General features: G+C 42.7%; 4 protein-coding genes across 4 annotated transcripts; all 4 read right to left on the reverse strand.

The window, feature by feature from the left end:
* Nucleotides 1-1,742: 1,742 nt before the first annotated feature.
* On the reverse strand, nucleotides 1,743-5,153 carry CCR75_005093 (uncharacterized protein). The gene is made up of 7 exons (XM_067963176.1): nucleotides 4,350-5,153; nucleotides 3,908-4,285; nucleotides 3,716-3,829; nucleotides 3,485-3,637; nucleotides 3,283-3,414; nucleotides 2,662-3,222; nucleotides 1,743-2,588 (listed from the first exon to the last, which is right to left on the reverse strand). Exons 1-7 carry the CDS (start codon nucleotides 5,094-5,096, stop codon nucleotides 2,100-2,102), a joined length of 2,574 nt encoding a protein of 857 aa, XP_067820123.1. The 5' UTR covers nucleotides 5,097-5,153; the 3' UTR covers nucleotides 1,743-2,099.
* Nucleotides 5,154-5,207: 54 nt separating this feature from the next.
* On the reverse strand, nucleotides 5,208-6,942 carry CCR75_005094 (uncharacterized protein). Its single transcript, XM_067963177.1, has 6 exons — nucleotides 6,568-6,942; nucleotides 6,395-6,496; nucleotides 6,125-6,327; nucleotides 5,785-6,066; nucleotides 5,545-5,719; nucleotides 5,208-5,474 (listed from the first exon to the last, which is right to left on the reverse strand). Exons 1-6 carry the CDS (start codon nucleotides 6,617-6,619, stop codon nucleotides 5,251-5,253), a joined length of 1,038 nt encoding a protein of 345 aa, XP_067820128.1. The 5' UTR covers nucleotides 6,620-6,942; the 3' UTR covers nucleotides 5,208-5,250.
* A 711-nt stretch (nucleotides 6,943-7,653) lies between these two features.
* On the reverse strand, nucleotides 7,654-8,427 carry CCR75_005095 (uncharacterized protein; the record flags this gene model as incomplete). Its single annotated transcript, XM_067963178.1, has 1 exon — nucleotides 7,654-8,427. The coding sequence occupies one exon, from the start codon at nucleotides 8,425-8,427 to the stop codon at nucleotides 7,654-7,656; it is 774 nt and encodes a 257-aa protein (XP_067820127.1).
* Nucleotides 8,428-8,612: 185 nt separating this feature from the next.
* CCR75_005096 (uncharacterized protein) lies at nucleotides 8,613-11,592 on the reverse strand. Its single transcript, XM_067963179.1, has 2 exons — nucleotides 10,946-11,592; nucleotides 8,613-10,875 (listed from the first exon to the last, which is right to left on the reverse strand). The coding sequence occupies exons 1-2, from the start codon at nucleotides 11,126-11,128 to the stop codon at nucleotides 9,754-9,756; spliced, it is 1,305 nt and encodes a 434-aa protein (XP_067820126.1). The 5' UTR covers nucleotides 11,129-11,592; the 3' UTR covers nucleotides 8,613-9,753.
* Nucleotides 11,593-12,568: the final 976 nt, after the last annotated feature.

Consider the following 12,568-nt stretch of genomic DNA (forward strand, 5'->3'; position numbering starts at 1 on the left):
TCTCATTCGAAGGCTCATAATCAGCCGCCTGACGGGTATCAGGCGACTGTTCCATCCTCCCCGAGTCGGCCATTTCGTCCGACTCGCACTCATAATCGACCTCTAAAGAGGGGTCGTACTCACGTGGTGAATCACCACGTGCACTCGCAACACCAAGTGTTGTGCGAGTGGAAGACACTACGGTAGACGGAACGTCTACCGCAAGAGATAACAATGCGTCACCCGCGGCTGCACGAACCGCAGCCGAAGGTTCAACACTATCCTCACCCCGCATGAATTGTTCCTTCATGCGATGGAATTTAAAATGATGGATCTGACCAATCAAAATCATTTTAAAAATTAAGTGGTCATTTAGCGACCACTCCACCTAATGACATTCAGAGTGATTGTCGTTTAAGGGAGGGGTGATGTAACGGGGTGTATCGTTACATGAAATTAACAATAAAAGATTGTTAATTAATATTATCCAAAAGGTAGATAATATTTGGAGGAAATTACTTTAAATAGTAATTTCCTGAATTCTTATCCATAAATAGGTATAGACCATTATGTCTATTTATTCCGCAGACTAATCAGCTGTAGAAGTAATCAAAGAGAGTTACGAGATAAGATAGATAAGAATTCATTTACATGTTTAGTATTAGTTTATAGTTAAGACAACATTTACAAAGATAGATTAACAAGACACTTAACTATATTAATACAGTTTTCATTTTACACTCTTAAGCTAACTTGCCTTAAGAGAAGTCTTCCTCTATACGTACAGTGTACGTCACCTAACGAGAGGCACCACTCACATCTGAAGCAGTGTGAAGTGGACTTGTACTGAAACAGTACAAGTCGCAGTGCCCCGTTACACACACCCCCTTTTGGTATAGCCACACCCCCTCCCCGTCTGTATTGAATAAAGACGTCATATAGAACATTTTCACTGTATGGTCATTCCACTGCATCCAAAAATTAACAGTTATTCCTTTACAACCGTCTATAGATCCCCCCCAAATTACAATTGGGAACCGATTTAGCCAAACCTTTTGATTATCTATTTCTGTATTTATGAGAGTAGCGTAATGGTAGCAACTTGTTGATAACTAAAATTCACATTGAAAATCCTTTATGCAGGCCTTTCCAGCTTCAGTAGCTCAAAAGGCCTGCAAAAAGACTTCTCAAAATATTTGTGTGTTTCTTTGTTTAATAGCAAGATGCTTTTTCAACAAACAAATTAAGAGCGGAAGCCGACAAGAACTGAAACATAAGGAAATTGTGGCTTCCTTGCGCTCATGGTGGGTACAAAAAAGAGCATTAAAAATCGCCTATTGAAAGGTAAGCATGCGCTATATTTATTTCACTTTACTTCCGCAAATATTTGTAGAAGTAAAGTGAAATGAATTCATCCTAAGCTTGACTTCCTAATACTATGTAATTTGCATGGGCAAGAGCGCCCCTCCGACCCTTGTCGCTTATTTCCAGTTTCGATTTGCTGCTCCTTCTTTTCGCTCTTCTTATGACTTGCCAATCAAGTGCGGGCGCTCTTGGCTTTTTCTCACTGTTAAAAACAGTACATCTAACATTGCCAGACAAAACTAAACCCCAACCCCTAAACTTATTTTATTAGTTCTAACACGTAATCTGATGTGCTTAGGGGCAGTACACTACTCTAATGTAGATAGTTAGGGTGTGTGGCTATAGCGATTCCCTAATGTGGGGGTGTTGTGTGTGCCAAAGTCCAAAAGGACGTAGCGGAATAATAAAAATGTTTGTATTGTCAATTTTAATGTGTGATTTTTATCTACAGACGGGGGTGGCTATTTCAAATGGGGGGGTGCCTATAACGGTCCCCAAAAAAAGTTTTGATCCAGAATTTGTATCACTTCATTTTCTGAGATTTTGAGGGCCAAACTTCACAAATCTTGCCATTTAGCAATTGCCTTATAGAAGATAGTCCTTGCTTAATAACCGTTTGCGATACCAAGCTTTATATAGCGTTTATTGGTGACACTCCTCTTTAAGAGGATGCACCAAGTCGCTGTCCACTTTTGGTTAGCAAACAGAATAAATTCTCTTTTTCTACACTTATATATGTGCTTAATTGAGAATCGCTATGTAAACCATACTGTTTTCACGTCGTCTTGACCAAACATCTTCTTACACGTGGGACATTTGCGATTTCGCGACTTAAGATTATTTTCAATGCACTCTTTGCAAAATATGTGAAAACACTTGGTGATAATCACGTCCTTGCGTCGGTCTTGGCAAACTGAGCAATTTACTAGTTTCTGCAAGTCACGTAGCTCAAATCGCTCAAGGTCAGTAAGCTCGCCAGTGGCAAATGCCGACTTAGCATGCTGCAGCTTCTGCTCCATTTCCTCATTTATTTTGCGGTATTTCTCGCACTCCAGACAAGGCTTCTGTTTTTTTAGTTGCAGTTGCTGATGTGACTTTTCTGCACTTGCACATATCATTTTTGCTACTTCAGCATCTCGTGACAGTTGTCGCTTCTCTGCATCTGTAGCTTCGCACTGCGACTCAATGACATGAATGTATGTTTTCAGTTTCTCAAGCTCGCAAGTCTTCGCTTGCAAAAGTTCCTGTGCAATCATAGAGTCATATTAGCTATTAAAAATTACAAGCTTACAAGAGAAAAAAAATACCAATGACTACCTTGGATGATTCAATAAGCGTCTTTTGGTGCTTGTGCACAGTGCTCAAAGTGGAGACTTGAAGACGCACAGCAGCCAGCTCTTCAAAACAATGCGACTTAGCTTGCTCTTCTCTTGCAAGCAAAGTGTTAAGCTTCTTATTAGCGTTACGTTTATCTTCGATTTGTTGTATAAGCTTCTTCCGAGCGAGGCGAAGTGTTTCTATATTTTTCGCCATCGACTCAATTTCAAGCAAAAGCGCATCGTTCTCTTCTCGGGCAGATTCACAGGATGCTTTCATATTCTCCATTTTAGCACGCAACGTCGCCAATTCTAAGGTACATGCGCTAAGCTCTCGTTTTTCATGGTCATACTTTTTTTCCAACTCAATCAAGGGCTTCAAAACGTCAATTGCTTTTTCATGAGCCTTCTTCCTGTCAGCACACACGAGGCATTTGTCAGAATCAAAATCGTAGACATATGATTTAATACGGGAAAAGTAAAAGCTATCATACATTTCGGCTTGCTTTATAGTGTTGTACGCCTGCTGGATTTCCAGATTTTCCTTTTCCAAATGAGCTACCTAAATTTTAGCTGTTTAGCTCAGCAAATGAAGTCCAGAAGTCAGAACCAGCATCCAAACCTTAATTGTAAGTGTCTGAATTTTGTGATTGTCAACTGCTGCTTGAGCTTGCTTCGTTATATTCTCGACATGTGCTTTTAGCTTCGTGTTTTCACGCTTAACTGACTGCAATTCCGACTTTGCTTCTATCAGCTGCACATTTTTCGCAAAATGAGGCGACTTTAATGACAATAACAAGCTACTTTTCTTTATATATTCGCACCTGGTCTCTGTACTTCGATGCATTGAATACCTTCTCTCGCAATGATACATTTTTTAAATTTAAACCGTCCATTTGAGACTTTGTTTTACTCATTTCCGCTTGGATTTTTGTAATTTTCTTTTCCCATTTTTCGGTTATGTGGTGCTGGAGGTCCTTTTCATAAGATAATCAAAACACATTACAAGGTATCCATGCCATTTAGAAACAACGTTTTCAGCCAAAAATGCATACCTTCGTCTTGTGAAGAAGTTTCGTATATTCTTCGTTGCTATGACACTTTTCCTGTCGGAGCTGATTAAGTTTTTCCTCATGACCTTGGATTAATACAGCTTCATCGTTTTTCCACTATCCAGACGCATCACAATGAAATTAATTAGCCAAGAAATTTCTAATACATATGCCCAAAATGCTTAACCAAACTACCGCTGATTCCAAAGCCCTGTATTTGTCAAGTTCTCGATCCATGCTTTCGAGTTTATGACGCTCTTGGTACAACTTTTTACTCAAAATACTCATATTTTCCCGCATCGTTGCAACAAGCTTTTCATGTTCCTTTTCTTTCTTAATGATCTCTTCATGCTCCACCACTTCAGAGCTTGATGAATCGGGCAATTTATCAAGAGAATTACTATCATCTGTGATCCGTTCCAATTTGAGATTGGCGTCAACAACATTTTCCGCATCAACTGCACCCTGTTGCTTAACGAATGTGCTCAGACGGTCGAAATCACGGCAAGCGCGGTGGCGCTCTATCTCTTTCGCTTCTATATCAAACTCTAAGTCAGCTATACACGTTTTACACTGGCTCAAGAAACAAATCAATCAGCACCACACACTTAACACTGGTTATTTACGCAAAACTGACCGCCTGGAGCTGACTTTTTAGTACCAGCAATTCCGCGACAGCTGCTCGTTTACTCTTCAAAACGTGAGCGTACTCAATCATTTTTGCCTTGTCATGAGATGCACTGCCAACTGTGGCAAGCAATTTTTGCAATAACTCTTTTGTTTTTTCACTTCTTTCCTGAAGCTGCTCAAGCACGTCGTTTTCTATATTTGTTAAATCGTCTGCTTTGATAAATGTGTTGTCAAGAGTATTCTCGTCGGTAGGAAGCGAAACGTCAGCATCGGGTTCTTCCTGCTTTGCGTCCTTAGCTACAATCATAAACCACTCGGGTAAATTAATTGTCAGCTCGTTCTTTAGCAAGCGAGGCTGACCAAAGCCATTTACTGCGTCAAGAGCGACCTGCCAAGTCTTCAATGATGCTTCATCGGAATAACTGAATGCGTTGACTGCAGTAAGTAGCTCGTCTTGCAGCTGGAACCAGTGCCTCCGTAGGCAGCGAAAAGACGCACTCGCTACGCCCCGCGAGCGGTATAGCGACTCGCATTTCTTGGTCAAGTAGGCAATGCGTCGGTTTTTTTCCTTCATGTCAATCTCTAAAGCTTTATTTTTCTCCCTTACGGCCTCTATCGTGTTGGGGTTGGCCTCCGGCGGTGTGTCTTCCTCCAGCTTAATTTTTTTAGACGCTGACTCGCCGCCAAAATCCGCGTCGTGGCGCTTCCTGTGACTCAATCCGTTTTCCCGAGCATCGTGTCCAGTGTCTGCCATACTTAAAATGACTAGCTATGACGCGTCCGGCTCCGCGATCACCCGGATCTTCACGCTCTCCTCTCCTGGTTTTAGTAGTATTAAGACGTTCCGAACGCTTTATTTAAGCGGTTGTTTATTGTAAAATGATGCTTTATTTCAGCTTTATTTTGTCTTAAAAGATGAATACAGAGCGCAACTCTACGAAAGCAAAAGTGACGATACTGATAAACATCGATGCAGTTAAGGCGAACAAAAGCAAAGTGCGCGATTTGGCGTTGCAAGCAATTTTCATGAGACAAATACGGCCAAGAAACGTCATCAGGAAACCAAGAGGCACCAAAAATTTGGCCAAATCCAGGTTTAATTTCCCCCACAAGAAAAAGTCGAAGGACGCCACTACAAAGCACGAGCAAATGAGTACAAAGTGTGATAAAATGTAATAAAATGTAGTATGCATATCACTTACTGCCACTAACAAAAAACACAGTTGTGGCAGACATGGCGGACACAACGACTGGAGCAAAATTTACTTGGCGCAGCAAGACTGATGTCGCCTCTTCACTGCTGACCCCAAATGCTCCTGATATTGCGCCAATGCCGAGTAGATGGAGAGGTAACCTTTTAATCGAGTCCGGGGACCACTTCACCGCAGAAAGAACTAACAGATCAGATATGGTTATAGATATGATAGTATGGTACGAAATACCTGGACTTCATTCGGCAAAAGTATAAATCCTGGAATTTGCTGCCTTTGATACGTCGCCACGGCGCCTTTCATCTGGTAGTGAGAGACGACCGAGAGGAATATGAATGGCAGCATCGATACGATGAAGCTGAAAAAAGACGTTTGAGGAATTCCAAGCGGACTGCGAAAATGCTTTCCACCCTGAAGCGATGTGAGGAACACCGTGGCAGTTAAAAGACCAAGATTTATTCCTAGCTTGCGCCACGGAAGGCCACCTTTACACTGAAAGCTCACATCATTGCTCTAAATATGTCAACAGAATGTTAGATTCAAGATTACAGTATTGAAAGGTGCCATTCACCTCAAAATTTCTAGATGACGTCCCAAGCAGAGATATGGTCTCACTGTTTTGGTTTCTGAAACATCGCCAGCCCTCTTCATATCCGACAATTTGAGCTTTCTTTAGTGTTTTTAAGCTGATGTATACTAAATAAACGATTAATGCAATGCTGAAGAGCCCAGCAGAAAACCACGAGATTATCGACGCTCCAAATGCCGCTCCCACTGCGAAATAAGACGTCATAGGGCTGTCATTAGCAAAGACTGCAAAGTCATCTGTAATTAATCTTACTTAATAACATGGGCTGCATCACCAGAACAAAATCCCAATTAATTAATGAGGAATTTGTGTTCATCGATTTCTTCCAAAGATTTAAAAGGAAGTCGCATACAGCTACATGAACAAATGCAGATCAATCACCACATTGCATTCTATTCTTTATAGCATATTGCATACAGCCTCACCTCCACCAAAAATGGTTACGCTAGCCAGAGATATGGCCTCCTTAACAATCATGCATTTACGTTAATTGCCGTGGTAATAGTTCTATCTCATTATCACATACATCCGGAGGTAGCTTGAGCACTAATATATTGACAGAATATAGCAAAGCCCCTCCGCCAGTCTTCGCCCCCGTTGATATAAGCACCACCAGTGCAGTCACCATAATTCCAAGTAGCTGATGCGGTCTCTGCACAAAATACGACACTTCACGCGGCTCATATTGCTCGCCTCGAGGCGCAAGTGTTGATTCTGGACCAAAATCTATCGGAATAACTCCCTTTGAAGGGTGAAGTCCAGCAACGATCGCGAGCATTAATAAACCGCGCGCAAGATCTCGGCAGTAAATCATCGTTCTCATGCAATTTTAAACAATTTGCTCACCATGTATTGCATGCTCTTATAGAGGACATGGTGAGCAAATTGTTAAAATGGTAACTGGCCATTTTAACAATTTGCTCACATGTATTAAGGAGTGTTTGATGTCCTAAGTTGCAAAATGGCCAGTTACCACTTTAGACAATTTGCTCACCAAGTATGAAGAGTGTTTGATGTCCAAAGTTGCAAAATGGCCAATTTGTTTTCTGCAAAAGTCGAAACCTGTCAACCGATTGGACTCAATAATAACGAAGCCACTTCAATTGGACTCAATAATAAAGAAGCCATTTCCAAAATTGTACGGCTTAAAACTAAGCGAAGCATTGAGGCCATTCACTGCATCAAATGGTGGCTAAATTGTAATGCTCTTAAGAGAAATCAAATAGACTACAGATGAGGTTGGAGGCTGAACCCAAATTGTATAAAAAAATGTTTTCTCGTGGCGTAGACTCTTCTTTCAGTGCATGCGACCAATTTCTTAAAATATTTCGATTATGACGCTCCAGACCGTCAATTTAATTGCTATCGCAGGGTTCAACAGTAAGCAGCACATTGCCTGAATTCGAAACAAGATGCAACTTATTATTGCCGAGCAGATTCAGTATCGCAACACATATCTGCTTCAAATAAGAGCAGTCAACCGTGCGCATAGTAATTTCAGCAACCATCATCTACTGAATGCAGCAAGAGATCGAAGAGTTCGCACTTTCTTCTCTTCTGGCAGCGCTTTCCGGAAACGGGATATTGGCAAACAAGAAGTTGTCATTGAGCTTTACACCAAAGCAGATAGCAAGCCAACCATACTTTGCTGAATTTGTCCACCCGGGATACTGCGATCGAAGCACAATTGAAGCACAGTCGCCCAACTTTATATTCGTCAGCAGTTTGGTGGATTTGTCAAAATATTTGCGATGGTGGCGAAAAGTACTGCCTGCTCGAAGGTTCGGCCAAATTACCACGCGATCAGTCTCTTCGCTATCCCCGATCGAGTTTGTCGACGTCAAAACCAATTCACACCACGAGCTTGATGCACAATAAGTGCCGTTGTGCTCACGTCTGTCGGTGGCCCAGCCTTGATCCTTAGACGCAACATCCACTACCAGCAGCGAGCATTCACTCACGTCTACTCCAGGCGGTAGTTTCAGCTCCGCAATTTTTGGCAGTTTTAGCTGCAAATATTTTTCGTTCATGTTGCTTCGTCCATGACAGAATTCCCAAGTCTCAGCCTGAAAAGCGATTAGCACGCCCGCTAATTCTAAAATAGTATTTACCACGTCCATAGGGATTTGGTGCTGCGCCACCATGGACGCAATGTAAAGAATTTCATCCATCGAACGTTGCATAATTGAGAATTTTCTCTCTTCATCCGTCATAATGCGCACCTCGCAGGTTGACAAAGTGGCGTTTTCTACGAGGTACACCTCTTCATCAGTTCTAGAAGTCATTAATGCTTGATCGCTTCAGATTCTAATTTTCTTCACGTCAATAGAGTGTATAAATTTATAAAATCATGGTAAGCGCTAGCCTCTATAAACTGATAGTCCTTACCAAAGTCGTTGACACGTTTTCATTCGTAAATATAGAGATTGTTGCACTTAAGATTTACTTTCTGTTTGAAGGACCCTTCAATATAAGGAGCGACTTGTATTCTGTGCATTAACATGAAAAACGGTCACTGCCAAATTTGGCCCCAGCAGCTTACGAGAGCTCACACGAAGGATGCAAGATGAGCAAGAGGAGGGGAAGTGATGCGTCGCCTGATGCTAGAATGTGCAGCTCGATTGATGCCGCAGATTGGAGCCGAAACACTTACAGAAAAACTGTTTGCAGACCACATTGGCTTGGGGAAGAAGTGGCCATGCACAACATAGTGGCGCTGGGAAGGAGCACTGCAACGCACAAAAATGTTGGTCCTTGCTGCCGAAATCAAAACCATGCCAACCAAACGAGGGAGAAAGCTATAACACGCAATGGCGAAGGCAGCCCTACTCGCTGATGAAATTCAGTAGCTCAAGGCGACAGAGGCCAGATTGTGTAATGTACGGAGAGCGACGCCAAACGCATTCGAGAGCTGCGGCACCAGATCACAAGAAGACACGTTAGTTAAATTTTTGTCAGTGGCGGGAGCATCTCCTGACATAATTGACGAATGCAGAAGCTGCAACTAATTATGTCACGTAAGGCCAAACAGTTTGGAAATATGCTGCTAAACATGGCGGTAGAGAAAGGAGCTCTTAAGAGTCAGCTTGCCGCTACCGAAGGTTTTGATAATTCGCGCTTGCAGTAATAGCAAAGCTCTACTTTATCGCGCGATGCTGTGCGTCACGTGAATCGGCTGAAGGGAGGAAAGCTGGGAAGATGAACAGCACCGTAAAGTGCTGGAATTATAACAACCATCGAGTGAGAGCAAACTTTTCGCGCAACGCAAAGAGACAGTACTCAAAGCACACGCTGCAAGTAAAAGTCAGGAAGAGGCTAAAAAATTGTGTTTGGAAGTGTTGGCTGATAGAGCAGATCTGTTGATCTTGTATTATTTATAAGCATCAAGATACACAATGAATAAGTTTCCTCGTAAATGGGACAAACTCCATACCGCATTTTGAAAGCTTCGTCACCATACTTACTGCGCGGAGGATGTATTTAATTACAAGCATAACATCATGCGGTAAAAAGTGACGGCTTACGGGTCACTGCCACTAAATACTACTACGTCAGAAGCATTGCAACTATTGTCATTGCGGCGTGAATTGTATTAAGACAATATCGATGATCTACACAATTCCCTGCTCAACGAAGGGCTCATTAGTGCGCACACGATTAAAATTGAAACATGAGCAGTCAATTGTCTTGAAAGTTCCGTAAAGAATCAGCTCAGATATCGCACGACCCGCGGCAGGTGATTGCTGCAACCCATGACCACTAAATCCGTTGACAAGATACATGTTGGGAACGTCTGGGTGCAAGTCGATGATCGCGTTTTGGTCCAGAGTATTGTAATCATAGTATCCGGCCCATGCACTCAGTACCTTTATAGCCTCAAATTTCTTGACTCGGTGAGCTACTGTAGGCCAAATTTGCTCCTCAAACTGGATGTGGTCCGGAATGTCCAACTCGTCCGTAGATTGTCCATCGTAGTCATTATCGGGTTCAGGAGACCAGCCACACACAAATCGACCACCGGCACCTTCTCGTCGAAAATATACACCGTTCACATCCACCACGAGTGGCGTCGCTGCATCACCTTTCCAAATTTCTTCAGCGTCGCAGTGGAAAGCAAACATGGATCGCTTTCGCGGCTTCACTGGGTAATCGAAGCTCCCACAAGCCTCAAGCAACTTGCTCGACCAGCAACCCGCCGCGTTCACGACAACACCTCCACGGACCGATTTGAAGTCGCTGTAATCTAACGACTTGTTCACATTAATGTGTACCACTTCGATCTGATTTTTTTCTCCTAGATCAAATCCATCGACCTCGCCTTCCAGCACGTCAACTCCTAAAGCCAAACTTTTTTGCTTAAGAGCAGTTAAGAAAGCCCAAGGATCAAACCAGCCTTGATCTTTAACACCTAAAACAGCTTGGCTAACTCCGTCTGTATTAATCCACGGAAATCGTTTCTTTAGTGCCACGGGGTCCAGCATCTGCACATCAGCACCTGCGGCTCTCTGCGTGGCGTAATTTTGGTAAAGCACATCCAAGCCTCGCTCACTGGCTAAGAACATGTAGCCACCTTCAACAAACTGCACGTCAGGAGCATCGTGGCCAACTACTGTTAGGTTTGACTTAATGTTGCGCAGAAACTGAGTGCCGTATTGACTCATCTCGATATTTTCGGTAGTAGAGAATTGGTGGCGAATGCCGCCGGCCGAGAGAGTAGCAGAAGCATATTTGTACTATAATACAAAAGCATAAATGCGCCATGAGTCGTCTACCAGCAAAAATGAAAAGTTTATAAAGACACACGCAAGGATCCTTCTCGACTACGGCAATATTGAGGTTAGGAGCGGCAGCAGCAAGATGATAAGCCGTCGAAAATCCCATTACACCTCCACCGGCGACCACAACATCGTAGAATGGCATCTCGGTGGTAGACACGAAGCGAAGGCCACGTAGTCCAACATTCTGTAGTTTAAATCTAGAATGCATATTACGAAGAGAGTTAGCGGGTTGCCAGGAATAGGCAGATGAAACGAAATCAGATGATGTTACGTCTTTGATGCCAGCATCGTGAAGAAGTGAATTGAAAATCAAAAGAAATGGTAGGATGTAATCAATCCTTACGCGCACCTTGATGATGAGGAAAAATCATGCAAATCCTTCGTTTTATCAGCACCTTAGTCCAAAACTCTGATAGTACAAGTCCTTCTCTAAATTTAATCTTCTTGCACGACACTGATTACTCAAATACAACCATTTCCCGGACCCTCATCGTGGCGCAGCCACTCCCCTGCGTCGACTGCTCTCCTATACAAACCTCTTACTGACTGCTCCAAACAATGAGTCTACAAAACTACTATCTTTACTAATGTTGACTTAATAGTTCCAATATTACCAAATTTGGTAATATTGACGCAAGAAGACACCAGTTCTATTGATTGCTTGATTTAAGTTTTTGAACCCCGCGAATCGTCACAAGAAACGATTGTGCGGCGCGCAAGTAGGCGCCGTGCATAGTAAGTTATTAATATAATAAGTCAGTAGAAGATAGAAGTTCCGCCAGCGACCGTTGAACTTTCCTCTGCAAGGAAAAGCCGTTACTTGTAACGGGCTAAAGTTGCCCTAATGTTACACAGTCCATTTTGACGTGCCCGCCTACAATTCCTATTACTGACTTAAACAACGATGCTGAAAGACTCAGCATCGAAAACAATATTATCAGTGAGAACGATAATACTCGCTATAGTGAAGAGATTGATATTTCCGCAGTGCGAGCCAGTCGCACTGAAAACAAAAATAAAACCGTCTCGAACCGTTCACGGAAAGCATTTAGCTAGTCAAGTCAGACCTAACCGCCTATGTTTTGTTCATTCTGTACAAAGGCTCTCCAAGCTTGGAACAAAGGTTTGACATCCTTTGCCCGTTTCGAGGAGTACTACCAAGGCCGGAAAAGGCATCGACCTTCGCCGACAGTTGAGGCCGTCGAGGTCGTCTGGTACGATACGCCACACCTCTGTTGTAACGGGCTAAAGTTGCCCTAATGTTACCCAGTCACCGTAAAGTACATTTGGTGTACTTAAGGGGATGGTCAATTACTAAATAATAGTAATTAGACCCAACACTCGGGTGTGGTGCACATTTGTGACCAACCCTTGTGGATGTGATGCACATGGGTGCATTCACATTAGGAGGGATGACGCCCAGCGTCATCCGTGATGACGGCTAGCGTCATCCGTTACGCGAGGTATCTATAAAGATACGCTCGCAATACATATTAAATGATATCTATAGAGATATCATTTTAATTGGTAAAAATAGGTATTTGTTTTTAATTCTATTAAATATAAATCAGTCTGAAAACTACTTCCTACTTGGTAAGTGCGCACGAGGAGACGGATTACCGCTCCCGTGACGACACTTAACCAGAGT

The sequence above is a fragment of the Bremia lactucae genome, assembly GCF_004359215.1.
Source record: "Bremia lactucae strain SF5 chromosome Unknown BlacSF5_NotPlaced_49_SHOA01000009.1_1371882bp, whole genome shotgun sequence".
NCBI lineage: Eukaryota > Oomycota > Peronosporomycetes > Peronosporales > Peronosporaceae > Bremia > Bremia lactucae.